Raw genomic sequence first — 18,813 nt, forward strand, 5'->3', positions numbered from 1 at the left:
CCATAGGCATATGTGGCTGGCGACTGTGCAGTTATAGCTGGTTAGATCTTGAAGTCTGGCTGCTCAAGTTTGCATGGTAGAATTTGTGGAACTCTTAGAGAATTATAACTTCCCTGCCCACTAATGCTGCTTAACCAATATTGATCCACAGTACAATACTTCCAACACTGTCTCAGTTGTCCTTGTCATTTCTAACATCATTTCTATGATATAAAACATCTGAATACAAAGGATATTCCCAGAGCTAGGTTGAATGAGTTCTTCCGTGTACCATGAATTAGTAACATCTCAACGATGTTAAAGAAGACGTGTTCCGGAGGCCAACTTCCTTGGTGCTGGTTTGTATGTATAAGTCTTTATAAGGAGAGTGTAATTTTTTAGATAAATGTGTATTTATTTATCATTCTTACCTATCCCTAAAATTAGAATTTATGTTCCTGTGTTAGTCTTTCTCAACCCTGGCTGTGTATCAAAATTGTCTGTGGAGCCAGGGGCCCTTTGGGAAACAGAACGTCCAGAGATGACTCTTGGGCAGCTATGTATTTTAAATTTTCCACAAGGCATTTTGATGGACAGCTGGGGTTGAGAACTACTACTGGGGGCTTACTTCCCATGTCTGGAAGATGAGAGTGGGCATGAAATGTAGTAGCTGTCATGAGCGATCATTAGTTGGCCAGGTTCTAGGAAATAGACAGAGAGAAAATTTTGTAGCTCAAAAGTAGAGCAGAGTGGAAGGAATAAAAATAAGAAGGTTCAGATGGAAAATCCAGGAGTGATTTATCATCCTGACAAAACCAGCCAGACATTGACATAGGTAGGGGTTACGCCATCTCTATTCTGGGACATAGTCAACATTGGCCAAAAAAATTACTTGATGCATTTCTACCCAAAACCACCCTACTTGCCTGCCTTTGGCAGAGCCTCCAAAAACATTCAATTGCAAGTGAGATGTACAATTTTATGGTCTGTGAACAAGGAAGAATATTTGAAATATGTGAATTCAGAAACTGCTAGATATTACAGAACACAATGTTTCTTGTTAATACCGTAAAAAAAGAACATTTACATCATCTGCCAGTGTGATTACTTAGGTAAAATCAAGTAACTACATCTTTTTCCCACAGTATTATTACAATGAGCACAAATTATCGCCCTATAAGTAAGTATCAAAACATTTGCACCTTTTAGGTGCTTTTTTTAAAAAAAACTTTAGTAAGTAATGGCAGAATTTCAATGCTACTTTAACCAAATTATTTCAAGGAAATGTAAAGTTATTGGATAAATAGCAATTTAAATTATGAGGGAAATGTCTAGGAAAGGGATTTTCTGAAAACAGACTTTGGATAAAAAAGCCTTTAAACTTATAATGGATTGAGTCCCTTTGTATAGGAGAAAAGTAACTAAAGTAAGCACATGCTGATCTTTAGAAATTGGCAAAATAAGCAACTACTGGGTGGAATGAGTTCAAGATTACTGGGAGAGCACCCCCAAATCCCAGCTCAACACTCCAATGTTGAGCATCCTTAGAAGCTTATTTGTCTGAAGGTTCTCCCCAGAAATGACAGTGTGCTGCAGAGCTGACACTCTAAGTTGGTATCAGTCATTTTTCCAAGGTGTGAATGGAGAAAAACCACAGCCAAGCTCTCAGTCTGCCCGCCGCTGCCCCGTCTCCTCCCAGGCTGCTCTGCCTCTGCGCCCTCACTTCAAATGAAAGTCGGCCAGGCTCTGCTTGTGATCGTCTTTCCACTCCTATTGGCCTTTAATTTCTAGACAGACAATTGGCAAAAGCATTCAAACCCTAATTTGTAAATTCTCAGAGGAATTCACATATATGTGATTATATTTGGCCATATGTTGTCTGCTCCATCTTGCCCAGAGCTTGTGTTTCCTGTGTGTAGACTGCTTTTCCAATGCCAGCATCTCAGCTCATCCTCTTTCCTCACTTCCAGCTGTGCCCTGGTCTGATGATGACTAGCCTTACGAGAAGGGGAAATTCAGAACTGTATATTTGAGAAGGGAGTCGACTCACAACTGCTTAGAATTTCAAAAGAGAGAGGAGTTGGGTTAGGTTTCAAACCTAACAAGGGCTTGTGGGCTGCGTGGTCAAAGGGCATATTTAATAATCTGAATATATGACATGGTGGCACAAAAAAGGTGGTGAACGTCTGAATTCTAAATGGCAGTAAAGTGAAATGTGGGACAGACATGAGAAGGAGCCATGGAAAGGCTTTAGATAAGAAGAAAGAAGGAATAATTGTAGAAGAGGATAGTAGAATAGTTAAACTGATGGTATGTGAATTAATTCTACTTGGAAGATTTTTTCCTATTGATCTCTAACTTTCACCAAGGTTATTTCAAGTGTTCTTCCCATCCTTGCTTCACTTACCCAGAGTCCTAGGGGAGAGCATTTGATTGGCTATGCTCAGGTCACTTGCCTGCCTCCTGGCTTTATCACAGGTGGGAGAAATAGATTCTGTCAACCCTTCCTGCCTCCTGTACTTGGAGACAGGAACCTGGAGTTACTGGACCATCACGACTATACACACTGAGGACTAGGAAATTGTGATGCTATTAGGAAGGGAAATGGATTCAAGACGGAAAAACCAACCAACCAAACAAAAATCTGATAAATGTCTTGTACAGTTCCTATGCCTTGGCTTATTTATTGATCATAACCTATTGTTAATAATATCAGTATAGTTTAAAAATGGAAATGGTATATGCATGATTAGTTGAGCATAACATAATTTATATAACATTTTGCTTAGGAGTTAGATATGTAATACCAAAAATGCTTTATGCATTTCTCCATTTTCTCCTCATTTACTGGAAAGCATATTGATTGAACATCTTCTATTTGCTAAGCACTATGCTAGATATGGGAGATATAAATATGAGCACAACAGACATGGAATCTCTCTATGTTCGTGAAACATCACATCAGCAAAGTCATCTTGAGGGCAGCTCTTGAGATTATAGTTGATTAAACCAGATTAATCTGGCACTCTCAAAAAAGCAATATTTTCTCATATAAAATTTTTACTTCTATTTTATAAATAGCATTTCTTGCATTGACTCTTCCTAGTACAGGCGAAACAGGAAAAGTAAATGTGTGTGTGTGCATGTGTGTGTGTGTATTTGTGTGTGTACCACACTAGCATAACTGGGATCCCAACTTAGTTGATTAAACTGTGTTCAGCCCAGGACTGAGCAGGTCTGAGGTTTTGTGGTTTAAAGTGCCCTAAAATGACCAAACTTTTAGTGAAAAAACTAATATAGAAATTTAGGTTTTCTGATACATTAACAAAATAGGCAGTATCTTAGAAGTAGGACAGAAATTGAATTTTTTTTACCTTTCAAATATTGGGTGAAAGTTTTAAAAATACTTTTTGGCCATCAGAATAAGAAGTTACCCTACATCAATGAATCCAATATTAAATTCAAACTTCATTAAACTCTCTTTAGCTGCCATTTGGCTGGTGTATTTTATTTGTTGCATTCCCATTTTAAGAAAGACCGAGATGGAAAAGAAAATTCTAAGGAAAGAGACAGTCAGGCACACAAGCTTGATCCCATGCCAATATCTTAGAACCAGAGAGGAAAGGTAATTTTGATTATAGCACACTGCCAATCATGTTGTCCCATTGTCTAATCCTCAGGTATTTGTTCCAGGGTCTTAGGGAGAGAGGCTCGGCATAAAAACTGAGATCTCCATCACTTTTTGGGGACTTCAATAGCTTTACCTGCCAACCTGTGTAACACGGAGGTTTAAGGACGCATACCATGTGGGTGGATGATGTGTACCCCTCCACTTGGCATTGCCAAAGGAATATGAGATGGACAGAGGCATGAGTTCAATGTTTGATCAGAACCAGAGCAGACATTGGAGAGAACATGGCATGGCCTATAAGAGGTACCAGCAGGAATCAGTACTGGTGCCAACAGTGGTCAGTTGAGCTGGCCTCAGCAGCAGCTCTGGAATTGACAGGAGGTGGTTACCCTGTGGCTTTGTGGAGTGGAGGTGCCCCTAGTGATTTCATGATGGATATGGAGATATTTGTGGTTTGAAGAGCACCTCTGTGAGCGCAGAATCTTTGACAGAAGGCGGCAAAACAGAAGGCTGGGCAGCAGAGAAAGAAAACGGCAGATGTTCCAAGGAAGGTGAGAGGAATGAGTTTGAGCATATGTAATCTAAGGCCTTAGGTCCTTCCAGAAAAAGTGAAAGGTTGTTTGAATTAAAGGGAGAGATGCATAATAGTTGTGCCTGAGCTAGAGAAATCCTGGATTAGGGTTATAATTGTGACTCTAAATCTATCTTCAGATTGTGTGGCCATCAGAAATACATGTGTACAAAAATTTGTAGCAAAAGAAATATATGAGTATACATGTTAAGGGCGTAATTCAAATTTTCTGAGAAAATATGTGATGAGAATTGTTTTCCGCCATAGTGCACATAGCCTAGATTATTTTAGAAGGGATATTGTATAAAAGTGTTTACATTGTTCTTATTTATAGCTATTTTTCCCTTAAGATGGAAAACAGGTGTTATGTGAAATTTATAGAACATTAAAAAATTTTTTCTTGCTTTGGGACATTTCAACTATTATTAAGAAAAAGAAAATATACAGGAAAAGTTTTTGGTTTAGGTTTATTGAACTGACCTGAATTTGTGTCTTCAGATACCATTTGGCCCCTAAGTGATTTGAATTTCTTTCACCAACTTGGAAAGCTAAAAATAAAGAGGCAGGAAAGCATCCTTCCCACCGAAGTAAAGGAATATTTTATGTAGATATCACATGGATAAAATATGTGATCAATTTATATGAATTAATTTAAGCTTACTTTCTCATCTTTTTTTTTTTTTAAATGGAGCAACAGAGTTCTAGAACAATGTCCAGTTGGGGAAAGGGCATTTTAATCAAACGTATGAGTTTTGGGAATTTGAACAGAATAAGAAAAGTTCAATTTATTTGTTTCTCACAAGGAACTGGCTACCTCCAGGAAATCGGACAGATATGCCCAGGAAATTAGCTGAATGACTATTTGTATTGTCTTTTTCTATTTCCATTAATGCTAAAATTGAAACCATGGGTAACACTTTGCCAACGGCTAAGCATGGTTATTTTTCTATCTTTTCCTCAAATTAATGTTAGTGAAACCCCCAATGTATAACTTTGTAAAGTAATATTTTATAAAATCTGTCATAAGTAGTTGATCGGAGAAAGAATTTTTATAAGAATCATTGTAACATTCAGAGAGATTCCTTCATTACTCCAGGTCATTGATGATAGATAGATTTATACATTTAAGCGACTGGATTTATTTATACGCCAGTGAAACTTATAGACCTTTAAAATAAAAATGTGAGCACAGGAATCTATAGGATGGTGACAAGTATGGTTAACAATCTTAGAATAAAATGCTGGAACTAGATCATATAGCCAATGAAAGTCCAATAACTTTCGTAACATAAGCAGCTACATAGTAGAACTGAGAGAAAAACTTGTTTTCTGATATGTTAGTGATGCAATCAGTGTCTTAGCAGTTGACCAGGTTACAGAATTGTTTACCTACATCCTCTTAAATATTTGGTGAAATTTTTTAAAAGAGTTTTTTGCTATCACAATAAGAAGTTGCACTATATCAATGAAATTCCATGTAAATTTCAAACTTCGTGAAGCCACCATGTTGACTGGAGTTCAGTCGTTGCGTTTCCATTTTAAGAACAATTTTACTAGAAAAGTTTTTTCGTGACCTTAGTATTTTGTGCTTTTAGCACAAATTAGTCCTTAATCTCTAGAGTTTCTTTCAGATACTTTTTGTGTTCTATTAAAGAGAATTTAATAGGAAATAAGATTTTCTTTAGCTTTCATCAGATTAATTGACCAAAAGCCGTATTAAAAACCCATAGGAAGTCCTGAACCCCTTGTTTTATGAGATAAAGAGTTTAGTTGTCTATAAATTACTAGATTGTTTTTAGACAAAGGATTATTAATTAAAATCGTTTAGCTAAATCTAATAATCCGTTATATTGATTGTTTTCATATTAAAGTGTGCTGCAGTGTGATGAAAACATTATTAGCTGAATGAACCCTTAAATATAATACATAAATATATGTAATCTTAGATCCATGAGGAAGACATATTGTTAAATGAATGAAGGCACAGTCAGAAAGATTATAGGGGTAATTGATGGTAATATCAGGTACTTCCTAAATTGAAAGGCAATATTCCAAACTATCTACATACGTTCATTTATATGTAGGATAATGTTGCCGGGCTTCAAATTAGAAAGAAAGAAAACCTACTTTGATATTGCTTTTGCAGGACTTTTAAATAGTGTAAAAACCCAATATATTTATACTTAACCTTTGAATTATCACCATTACTTAAGCAATGGGAATAGCTTCCTGTTTAGAAGTTAGGTACTTAGGGACACGCTTTAACTCTGAGGATTCCAGGTCCAGAGGAGCACATGATGCATTAATGCCTTGGGGTCCTGTGGGAGAAAGCCCTGCAGCAATTACACGCTCAGCGGCACTCCAGGGGTTTGAAAGTTAAAATGCCTCGTAATTTACCATGAGGTAGGGCCTTAGGGGAAGAAAGAATATGGCTCAATTAATTAGTACTTGTTAGCAAACTTCAACTATTACCCTATTTAGGTTTTCAAAGCACTGATATCTCAAATACCCACAAGATTTGGAAAGGAAGTAGGAATAAGCAGTTGAGAAAGCTAATTTGTCCAACAGGGCACCAGTTCTTGAATATAATGTGAGCAGCAGATCGTTTCACAGGGTAGCCTTTCTCTCAAGGAGAAATGGGAAATGGTATCAATTTGCTGTTTTTAACAAACTTAGGCCTTTTAGATTGAGTTTCTGGGTAAGATTAATACTCTTGATGACCGCCTATGGATTCCTATGAAAGTCTAAATACATTGATTTTTGAGAGCTATCTGCAGCTGTGTTATGTGTGCTGATTTTCTATTTGCTCTTTAGAACTCCTAAGTGGCTATTGTTGACACTTAGAAAAGTGAATGATTCTTAATGTTTATCTGGTTGTTTTTCAAGCTGTTATTCAAATAAGATCTTTGTTCTAAAAGTTTTTTGGTCAGACCTCTTATATTTTTGTGGTGTGGAATCCTATTGTCTTCAAATAATAATTGCATAAAATATAATTATTTTCAGTAATTTTACTCACACTCTCCCTTATTTTTGTTCTAACTGCTTTGGCCAAGACTGCTAAGAGACTGTTGGACAATAATGTTCATAGTGGACAATCAAGTCATAGTTTGAGTTTTTGTCATTAGGTTTTTATTTGTTTTTTTGGGGCTTGTTGTTGTTTTGTTATTCAGTATAATGAAGACTTTGATTTAAAATAACTATTCTTTATCATATGAAATATTGTATCTTTAGTTGCCTTTAATTTTAAAAATGTTTGTAAATCAACCTTATAGAAATAGTATTAAAATGGATTTAGTATAGTAGAGCATGTCTGAGTTTGACATAGTTCCCACTAACCTCTATTCTGTTACAACCCCTGATTTCCACACTTATGTTTTATACTTACATGTAAACTTCCCGGCCCTGTGGACATTTAAACCCGAGATCTTCATATTGGATTTTCAAAGTTGGGAAACTATGAAGTTTCCCCAAATTTATTTATAAAGTTCATAAGAAGCAAATTTAATTATAGTTATCTAGGCTTCATGCCTTTAAAAGGAATAATGTTCAGGAGAGTATCCTAGTTTATAAAATTTTGGTGCATCACTGTAATCATAGAATGTAAATTATTTAGTTAGTTATTTAGTTTACATGCAGGCCTTGTGTTTATTTAACTTCAAGTATATTATAGAAAACATGACGGTTAGTAATGAAAATCTGAGCTGAAGCAGGTGGATTCACAGGAAAAGGACAAGAGTGGAGCCGATCAAAACCTCCCGAGAAACAGGGAGATGCGTTCGGATTTTCTTCCTCCGGAGCTAATGGAGCTGATTTGAAAGGCAGTGATTGCCTTGTTGAGTCGACACTTCTATGAGTCACACTAACCTTCCTCTGGTGGGCAATTTCAGTCTCACTCTTATGGCCCCCGAGGAGCTGCCTGGGTGCACACTGGAGGATTTCCTGGCCAGAGTTCACCTACAGTGTAATTTAAGTAAAAGCCCTGATTGCGTTCTGTGCTGCTGAGTTAAATGATAGGAAAACCTGATATGTGTGGAAGGGCAGAGGCAAGTGTGTGTGTTCCTCCCCGATTCAGTAAAAACTAGCACAAGAAATGCATTAACTGAGGCTAATTCTAAACATTGAACAGCTATTTTTAGGAAGTTGGAAACAAGGGCATGGAGAATATAGACAATGTCACTATACTGATTTATTAGTTTATGGATTACATCCAATTGCTTCAGAACCATGCCTAAATATACAAATGTATATGCAGCTGTCAGATTGTTCATTTGAATATAACAAACAGTTAAATATCAGCCATGTTAAAACCTGTTGTATCTATGTTGCTAAATGCCCTACTTTGAATTTCTCAGTGGGTCTGTTAATTTTCCTGTGAGATGATTTTAGATATATCCAAAAGGATTTTCTGAATGATTAGGGCACTTTTAGGAATTTATCCTATTAGCAATCTACCTTCTGGTAATATACACTTTACCCTAAAACCATCTCATTTTGTTGAATCCTGACACTATCCAATGAATCGTGAGCAAAGGAGCTAGTGTTAAGATAAATTCTGTTCTTTCCAAATTTAAAATAGATTCTGGGTGCTTTGCCGTCTTAGCCTCTGCCTCCTGTCTTTAGGTTATTGGCTCATCAGGCCAGGATATACCAATAGAAAGGGAGAATCATTTTAATATTTAATAGTAGATTCTTATTGAATTTGTAGGCTGATTTATGTTATAGCAAGTAATTGGCAAATTAGTCATAAACTATAAATAATAAATTACAAATTGTAAGCATTATTATTGCTTCACTGTCTCAATAGTCTCGAGAACACAGTGATTTGATCCTGAGTGTCATTCTTAGTTTGAAACAAGGGTATACGCGAGTGATGGAACTCTCACCCCTCCCTGGGCGGCTTAGTTAGCCTTATCTGGCTCTATTTTTTCCCCCACGTCACTTATAATCACCTAATAAACTATAAAATATACACACACTTGTTTGTGTTCGTTCTTCTGCTCACAGAATGCAAGCTCTGTGAGGGGAGGGATTTTTGAGTGTTCTGTCTTACTAATACATTCACATAATAAGCACTCAATAAATATTGGTTGAGTGATTGAACAGACATGAAATAACATATCAGCATAAAGTGACATGTATAACAACTTAATAATAATTTGAGCCAAAACATTAGTCAAAGTTGGTTCTAGGACTGGTGAGAAAGTGTGGATTCCATTACCTACCTTACTGTAACTTTAGGAGGCTGACAAGATTTGAGAATCATCCACAAACAAAGCATCTTCTGATGTCTTTATGCCTTGGTGTCTTTTCTCTGTTGCCCATGCTTCTCTTCCCATTAAAAATTCCTTTCCTGGGGTGGACCCGGTGGCATAGTGGTTAAATCTGGCATGCTCCACTTTTGTGGCCCAGATTCATGGGTTCAGATCCTGGGTGCGGACATACACCATTCATCAAGCCATGTTGTGTCAGCATCCCACATACAAAATGAAGGAAGTTTGGCACAAATATTAGCTCAGGGCTAATCTTCCTCAGGCACACACACAAAAAAAGAGGAAGATTGGCAACAGATATTACCTCAGAGCAAATCTTCCTCACCAAAAAAAAATTCCTTTCCCCTGTATTTTTGATTTGGCTTATTCCTAATCACATTTCAAAACTTACTTCAGGTAGCAATTTCTCCAGGAAGTCTCCTTTGAAGTCTCCAGTATGAGCCAGATGCTCTTGCTATGGGCTCACAGAACTCCATCCTTTACCACAGCATTAAATCACGCCAGACTGTAAATGTTTCACTTCCTTGTTCTCTCAGCACTCTACGCTCTGAAAGCAGGGGCCACAGTATTTTCTTTGTTTGTTTTTAAAATCCAGACATGGTGTTTGCTTCCTAAAAAGCACTCAGTTAAAAAGCAAAAGGAAAGGGGTCTTGAAGGAATATAGAGAGAGGATGGGGAATAGAAGGGAAGAGAAAAATAAAGGGTGATAAAAAGATGATAACTCGTTCATTTTAATCAAGAAAGAACATCTAGACAATAAAAAATTGGGGTATTACAATAGGTTTCCAAGAAGTGTTTACTTATTGAATGAATTCAGATGATGTTATGAGTACCTCTGTGTGCCAGGCATGATTCTGGGCACTGAGGGGGCTGCAGCAGACAAAGGGAGAAGGTCACTGCCTTCATGGGGCTTATTTTAGTGGAGGAGACAGACAGTAAGTGTCTTATATTATATATATAAAGCAATACATAATATAATATAAAATAGAATATAAAACACACATACATTGCAAAAACATATAACATACAAATATATAACATAATGTACTATTATAGAATATAAAATGATATAGAATTTGGGGATGTTTAAAAGGAATTAGTGGATTGCCTCTTCATTCAAGATCCCTCGTAATTCTTGTGAAATTCTATTTGCCATATCCCAGAATGCGAAGTATAAAATAAATCACTCCAGGAGTGGCATTTATAACTTACATGTGTGCCCCAATTCATACTGAATGTGGAAGGAACAATTTGCATAGATTTTGAAACCACACGCAGACCTAAAGGGGCCCATCTCGCAGTTGTGTGCAGAAGCATCAAGCCCCGAGGCGAGTCTTAGTGCACTGAAGACTCCAGGGTGCAGGCTTCCTTCTTGCACAGCTGGGCAAGACCCCGATTTCTCAACCGACAACAGGAATGAGAATGGTAAACCAAATAAACTTCTGCAAACTTTGGTTAAAAATGACTTAAATTTGTTTTGCTCTCCAACGTTTTGATGAACTTGGTATTACTTACCAATAGGTCATTTCCGTAGACAAAAGATTTGACTTTTGTATTGAATTGGGGGTGTTCCCAGGATCTGGGTACCAAGAGTTGACTTACGCTACCATAGTAATATAATTAGGAGTACACTACCGTTTTTGCTTTAATATAGCTGAATTATTTTGCCAGCATATGGAATAATGTACTTAGAATATCACAGTGCTTTGTGGTAGAGGGGGGAAAAAAAAACAATTACGGTGAATGAGGTAGAATGGCTGTGTTATTGCAGTAATAAGACTTTGATTACATACTGCCAAGATTCATACCAGCCTAGTAGTTGTTGACAGATAAAGTAACAAAAATGAAACTCATTTACTTTTTCTTTATTGAGACCTCAAGGAAAAGCAGATTTTCAGTTCTTGCACTTACTACGTTGATAGAACAGAGACTGACAGCAAAAATGTGCCAGTCCAGAAATATAAATTAAACCTAGGTTCCTATCAAAATTCCATTTAGCCTTCGAGAAGGAGCTGCTGTTTGGATTATTTTTGATCCTAAAACTAATATACCATGGAGTACCACAGAATACCTGGTGTATATCAACCCTTTCCTGTAAGCAGTACTTTCAGAATTATTGTTGTCTTCACTCCGAAGTCTTTATTTGTGTTTTACAGTGTTTGAGGCGACTTGAATTATCATCAGAGTAGATTACGTTTTACTGAATGCAAATTATTAGCAATAGACATATACATTTCAGTTTGCAGGAAATATGAAACTAGATTTGGAAAATTGATAACAGACCCTTTTCTCTATTATAAAGTCATATTTGATGCTACAGTTGGTTATTGAGATAAGGACAAAAATAAGTGGGAAATATCAAGTGAGGATTTTTGGTTTGTGCTGAGTTTTTTGATGTGTATTGAATAAAATTCCTGGCTGAATCATTTGTACCTTCTCTTCATGTTACTTGAGTTGACATAACAAAGAAGACCTGTAAACAGACACCTCTTACTTTCCTCCCTCACTCCCTTCCTTCCTTTCTTTTTCTTTCTCTCTCTGTTTCTTTCCTTCTTTTCTCCCTCTCTCCCCACTCCCCTCCTTTCTTTCTTTCTCTTTTCTCTCTCTTCTCTCTCTCTCTCTTTCTTTTTATTCAACTATCAACATGGGAATTTTGCTACAGTTTTTCATAATTAAGATACAACTAAGTTAACTACAGAATTCTGGACACAATAACATGATATAGGTAGTGAATGATATACAAGTGGGTAAATAGAGCCATCAGTGAACTCTAAACACCATTAGACTACAACAATGTCCATCTCTCAACTAGATCCTAAAAATAATTTCCCTTAAGTTTTTTATTATTATTTTAATGTCTACATTTGATAATTTTCTCATTAATTTTTTAGCAACAGAAAGATAGCATGAACTTGTTTCTTGAATTACCTTTTCTGACCTTTTGAAAGATAATAATTACTAAAAAGGGAGGCTTGGAAGACTTGTAAAAAAATTAAGCTTATAAAGTAGCTAAAATGGTCCTTGTGTGCTGGTGTCGATTTCAAAATTAACATTTTGGTTCATGTGCTTCTAATAATCACTGACCCTTACTTCATGTACTTTCCACAGGAAATGAATACAGCAGAAATTACTTTGACCCACTGATGGATGAGGAAATAAACCCAAGGCAGTGTGGGATGGAGGTCAGCAGAGAGGGTGAGCTAGAATTAAGTATGTAATTTTTGTGTCAGAATATTCTTTTCCATTCATGAAAATGAGGTGACAAAGATCACACATGCAGTTCCATTTAGATTTTGCAGCTTACAATTTAAATGGTAAGTTTTAACCACTAACAACATGATGGGCAGCGAAGGTAATTTTTCATCAAGGACAGCAAGCTGGTCAGAGAGAAGAAGCAGGAGTTTGCTCTCATTGATGCTGCTGTAAGCTGTCTGGCGCTCTTATAAGACTGATGTTATGCTTATGAGAAGCATCATGGCTTTACAAATGCCATCTCTGCTCTTGGAGTTTAAAAAGAGCATTCTGCAATAAAATTCCTCCAGCATACGAGATTTCCATACATGGTAACTATGGAATTCCTTTCATCGAAGATGGAATCACCACCTAGGTTTTGAATAACAAAGGTGCAGTGCTATGATGATTTCCTCTTCTGTAATCTTGTGTTTAGCTGTGGTTGTAAAATAACAAATCAAAATTGCTCCTTATGTGCACTGTACTATGCATAGTCGATAGCTCACCAAGCCCTCTAGGGTTTACAAAGGTTATTGATGAGATGGTGATAGTGACAAGTGTTACTTAGAGTCATTTGCAATCCAGACCATATTCCACCGTTGGGCACCAGTCATTGAATCTGTACTTTTTAAGGAAACACTGGAGTAAATCCTCACAAATAAAAGGGCTCAAGCACAGTGCAAAGATCATTTTAAAAGACAGTTTTGAATAAACTAAATCTACTTTTAAATGATGCAGAATCCATGGATATCATCAAAAGACATATGTGCAAAATAAGGCAAGAACTTACTCTCAGAACGAGTTTTTACCAGTAGCTCAAAATGAGGGCAAATTGGAAACTGGAAAACCTTAGCCTTTTATTTGCCTAAATACACTTGAGGGATGAGAGAGAATCGCAGTGCATTCTGGAGACGAGTAGCCATAGAATTAGCATTTGAGGTCTGTTTTAATTTCTTGAAGATCACAATATATAGCTATATTTGGTGGAATATTTATAATGTAAGGACTAAAGGTTACTTACTAAGATATGTTGAATGAATGATGAATGGCTCTAACCATGGACAGGTACGTTTCATAAGACAAAATATTGTTGGTCACCCTTCCTTTGTCAGCAGTTATTGCCCAACTCCTTTGGGTGAACGTGGGGTTCCACGTTTTAGAGCAGACACTTCTCTTTACATCTGCCCACAATTCAGTTTTAAGTCTGCAATTAATGATGTCTTCTTTTTTCTTTTGGCTAAATAGTTACCCTGTTTAAGGGAACAGACAGTGCTAATGAGCACGAGATATCCTTTTGCACCCTCTACGGCACAGGGCTGAAGACCATGCAGGGACCATGCAGTGCTGTGGGACGGGTCCTGAGGAGGCCCAGCCTGAGCAGAGTGCAATGCACAGCCCTTCCTGTGGCAGGATTGGAGGGACACCCCGGGTCGGCTTGCCCTATCTATCATCACTTTAGTTCAGCTTTGTTCTTAGAGTTATTTGTTTAGAATTTATACTCTACTTGCCTCCAAAATAGTTTGAGGCAGCTTATAATAGAAATATAGATGAATATGGTCAGAGCAAAGTTCACATAAATAAGAAAGGGAAGATTTGAGAATACCTACAAAAGGAAGCAGTAAAAATACAAAAAACGGAGGACAATATTTTAACTATAATTAAGCACTCTTATTTTGTGCTTCCTGGAAGTCAAGGTATAAAGGAAAATAGCGTAGGTTAGATGAGTTGCAATGTTTAATAGAATTTATGACTCTATCAGTGTAAATAAACCACCACAACCACCATTTTATTTGTTTACACTAAATCCTGAAAAGATAATGTTATGTTAATTTTTATATAGCATAGATTTTAAAAATAATGGACAATTGCTTTATCATTGATTTCTGGTAAATACTTTTTACTTAATATGGATATGGATCTGAGTGCTTCTATGTAGTAGATGCACATTTTATTATTTCATACTTTTGTATATGATTTGGTATGGGTAATATTAGCTTATGGATGAATCAGTGTTTTCCAAAGAAACAGAACCAATAGGATCTCTCTTTTTCTCTCTCTACATATTATATAATACATATACAATGTGTGCATGCACACACACACACACAGAAAGAGAAAGAGAGAGATTTATTTTAAGGAATTGGCTCATGTGTTTTGGTGGCTGGCAGGTAAGGCAGGCTGGTTGGCTGGAGATCCAGGTAAGAGTTGATGTGAAATTCAGGTAAATATTAATATTGCAGTCTTGAGATTGAATTAAGCAGGGCAGCACACTAGAAATGGAGGTATAATTTCTATGTCACAGTGTTGAGGAGACTCACTTCTTTGGGAAACCTCAGTCTTTTTTCTTAAGGCCATCAACTGATTGGATGAGGCCCACCCACATTATGAAGAGTAATCTACTTCACTCAAAGTGTATTGATTTAAGTGTTAGTCACATAAAAAAAATACCTCCACAGCAATATCTAGGCTGACGTTTGACCAATCACCTGGACACCACAGCCTAGCCAAGTTGACACATAAAATTAACCATCACGTGTTGCGTTTAATAATAACTAATCAATTCATAATAATACCTTATAGGGTGGTGAGGGCCTCTTGATTTGACATACTAAATGTGTTCTCTCTGATCACCAAACCTTAACTCTGCTGCTCTTTCTCTTATCACCCTGTTGTTTTTTCCTTTGGCGTGCATCTTAGTTGTTAGTTACATGTTTATTACTATACTTATTTCTTTAGCAACTTTCTTTCCTCTAGACCTTAAATGTCCTTAGAATCTGGCATAGTGCTTGGCTTATATATGATGCTTAATATTTATTTGCTGACGTGAAAATCACAAGATATATGAAATCTCATTTTCCGTTCCCTCTCAGGATCTCTGCTAACCCTACTCAGTCCCAAGTGAACATGAGCTCCTGCCTGGAATTGCTGAGCTGCTTTTGTCCACATCCCTCCTGCTCCCCTTTGATCCATTCTCAAGACAGCATCTTGCCACTCCCTTATTAAAGCCCTCTCATTGTGGCCTATTGCATTGAGGGTGAAGACCAGTATACTGTCCGTCCACGTGTCAGATCCCCTCCACTTTCTCTCCATGCTCTCGCTACACTGGACTACTTTTTGGGCCTCATTTGCTTGGAGCTCCTTCTGGACGCTGAACCCTCTCAGGTGCTAGGACAGCTTCTTTCCCCTTCTCATGTGGTCAATATCCTCTCTTCTCAAAAATTCAGCATAAATGTCAATTCTCAACTCACTTGACTAAGCTAGGTGATGTTTCCCTTTATGCCGCCTTTAGCAAACTCATCACAATGGTCAGAAAACTATTTCTTAGTGCAGTTATTTGTGAAATGTGTTTCTCCCCTATTAGATAATCTCCAGAACAGAAGAGGCCAGAGATTTTGTTTACCTTGTTCACTGATCACTTCTTAGAGTCTAGCACAGCAGTGGGCATAGAGCAGGAATCGACTAGAGAAATACGTGTTGAGTTAATGTATAAATGAATTATTTAAAGTGCTAAGCATAGTATCCAACACATGGCATGCCTTCTGTGAACACTGGTTGTTATTACTTCCTGAGTGCTCAAGGGGTGTCTTGAGTTGGATACAGTAACTCTGACCAACCAACACAAAACCCTCCAAAGGAGCCATTGAGATTCCCATTTTGAAGATGAAGAAATAAGCACAGACAGATTTAGTATTTTCCCCAAGACCACAGAGCAAGCATAAAGTGGAATTCAGCCTCGTGTCTGTGGCGCCATCTGTTCTCTTTCCCCTCAGGAGTTGAGTTTGCCCTGTCAGCTCTCTCCACTCTTCCCTTTGAGGAAAACATCTGAAGGGAGAGGAACCGGGTTAATCCAAATTGTTGAATTTGAGTTTGAAGGGGACATTCTCTTGCCTTCTGTTTCTGTGTTATGTCACTTGTTTGACCCTCCAGGGTCCTAATGGGGCATCATTGAAGGAGGCTGCTCATCAGATCGGCCTCCCCAAGGAACCAGAACCTCAACAGCCATAGTCTGTTAGGTTTCTCTAGTTCAGGTTCCTCTCATACAATGCCTCCAAAGCTGTCTATAACTCATTACTTAATAATGAACCAAAAGTGCTCGTTTAAAATGACAGAACTTGAACTATTGAAAAATTACCCACTTCATTCAGTTACTAAGTAGTTAACAACAAACAAACAAAGGAGGGTGGCGACGCTTTGCTGAGTGCCTACTATGTGCCAGGCATGAAGCTTGGTGCTGTACGCGTGTTGTTTTGTTAATCCTTGCAACTATCCCATTTTGGGGGCAAGAAGATTAAAGCTCAGTGATTCTAAGAAGCTGCCCAAGGATTACAGGGCTAGTAAGTGGCAGAGCTGGGATTTCGATGCAGGTTTGGCTGATACCAGACCTGCGCCATGGTGCCTCTCTCCTAAAGATGGTGTCTCTATTAATTCCATTTACCTCTTGTCTGTCTGTTTTGACGCTCTAAATGTATGTTCATTTATTCTTGTCTGTCACCTTCATTGGGCCATCAGGATTATGAAGTCCTTATATTGGGGCTTTTATTACATCTGCAGAGAATTACCCATCCATGCATCTGCTATCGCTTGATGTTAATTTCCAAATAAGATTCTTTCATGAGCCATATATCAGCTTTATAAGTTTTGTAGCTGTTCCCACTAGGAGTTATAAAGATTCAGGCAATGCTGGAAGAGAAGTACGTGCTTCCCTACTGCACAGTCTGCAAAATGTCTTCCAAGAATTGCCCCTCTCCTTTTTTCCCAAATGTTGGGGTGGTAGGAGGTCTGTGCTGGCTCTTGGCAGGAAAAGAACATTTGTACGTCAACTGACACTTGAGAAAGTCATCTGTGGGGTTCAATGAGCAGAAGCTACCAACTTCAAAGACTTTTTATGTTTCACTTTGAAACATTCCTTCTGGCTCCAGTAACCGAGGCTTTCCTGTTTAGTCATTCCAAGTCCATGAATATAGGCCACGTTGGATTTTTTCCAATGCTGATGCTCAAAAGATCTCAGGTATGGACAGAAAGGGAAGACCTAGAATTTTTAGGATCTTCTAACTTGGTGAATGAGGATTCCGGAAGGCTCTTCTGGAACACTTGCTCGTGGAGTTTCAGATGTGAGTTGCAGAATTACCCACCATCTTTGCAGTTGACTCACCCATGGAGTGCGCAGTGCTAAGTAATAGGAGTACATGGGCCATATTAAAACCGCCACAGTAAGAATACAGCCACAGTTTAGCTAGTTCACTTGCCATCTGTGTGGAGGGGAACATGTTTGATGTATGTATGCGTTTTCTAATTCTAAGACTGGGGAGGTCATCCAACTCGGCATCATTTATGTTTGGTTCTATCCGGTGGCAGGAGATCCACCTAGATGACCCTTTAAACCCTCTTCCAGAACTAGGTTTTTAGGATTATGATTTTTTTCTTTTGTAATGACGTGACCTTGTTACTTTAAATTCACAAAAGAACTAAGTAGCCCTTGTATTTGCTATTATATTGCAATAGCATATATAAAAGAATCTAAGACCACCTAAAATCACCCAGGTTTGTTGTTTCTTATGTAAAGTAGTAAAAAATATGATATATAGAGAGTAGCTAATGTAAAACATTCATTTTGATCAAATGCTTATATATTCTATTATATGATTTGACAAACCATAACGGCTTGTTCTGAAATGATTCTTGTGTAATAGATGTCATAAGCCATTGAATATGAGATCCTTTTTATTGGAGAAGTATCCAATTAGGAATACCCTGCAATACACATTTAAAAATCATTGTTCCAATTATCATTGATTTACAAAAGGTTTCTGTTTTTTTTTTTTCGGAGCAAGACAGCATATTGAATAGAATTTGTGTCTATGACCTATAAGATAACTAAATAGCCATGATGATTAATAATGTCTTTTTGTAATTATATTTGCATATCTATGAATTAACTGTTGAGAAAGTTATCATAAATATGTTCTTTTAGCACCCTTACAAGTTGATAATAGAATTCTCTATGATCGGTTAATGAAGCTGTTTGATGAGAATGCACGAAGAGAACCCCCAGGTAAGAGGCCAATTATTTTCAATCTTTTATATTAACCTTAGTTATAAATCCATTGAGATGGTTTCTTGCAAATGCTAAT

The 18,813-nt window shown here is 37.3% G+C and overlaps 1 protein-coding gene across 1 annotated transcript in view; it reads left to right on the plus strand.

Moving 5' to 3' along the window:
• Positions 1-18,813, plus strand: part of LOC106845862 (uncharacterized) — a 310,124-nt gene that overhangs the window by 8,634 nt on the left and 282,677 nt on the right. The window contains exons 4-5 of the mRNA XM_070516801.1: positions 12,560-12,646; positions 18,666-18,734. Coding sequence (XP_070372902.1) covers positions 12,560-12,646; positions 18,666-18,734 — 156 coding nt within the window. The remainder of the gene's footprint in view (positions 1-12,559; positions 12,647-18,665; positions 18,735-18,813) is intronic.

The sequence above is a fragment of the Equus asinus genome, chromosome 8, assembly GCF_041296235.1.
Source record: "Equus asinus isolate D_3611 breed Donkey chromosome 8, EquAss-T2T_v2, whole genome shotgun sequence".
In the NCBI taxonomy this organism is placed as follows: Eukaryota; Metazoa; Chordata; class Mammalia; order Perissodactyla; family Equidae; genus Equus; species Equus asinus.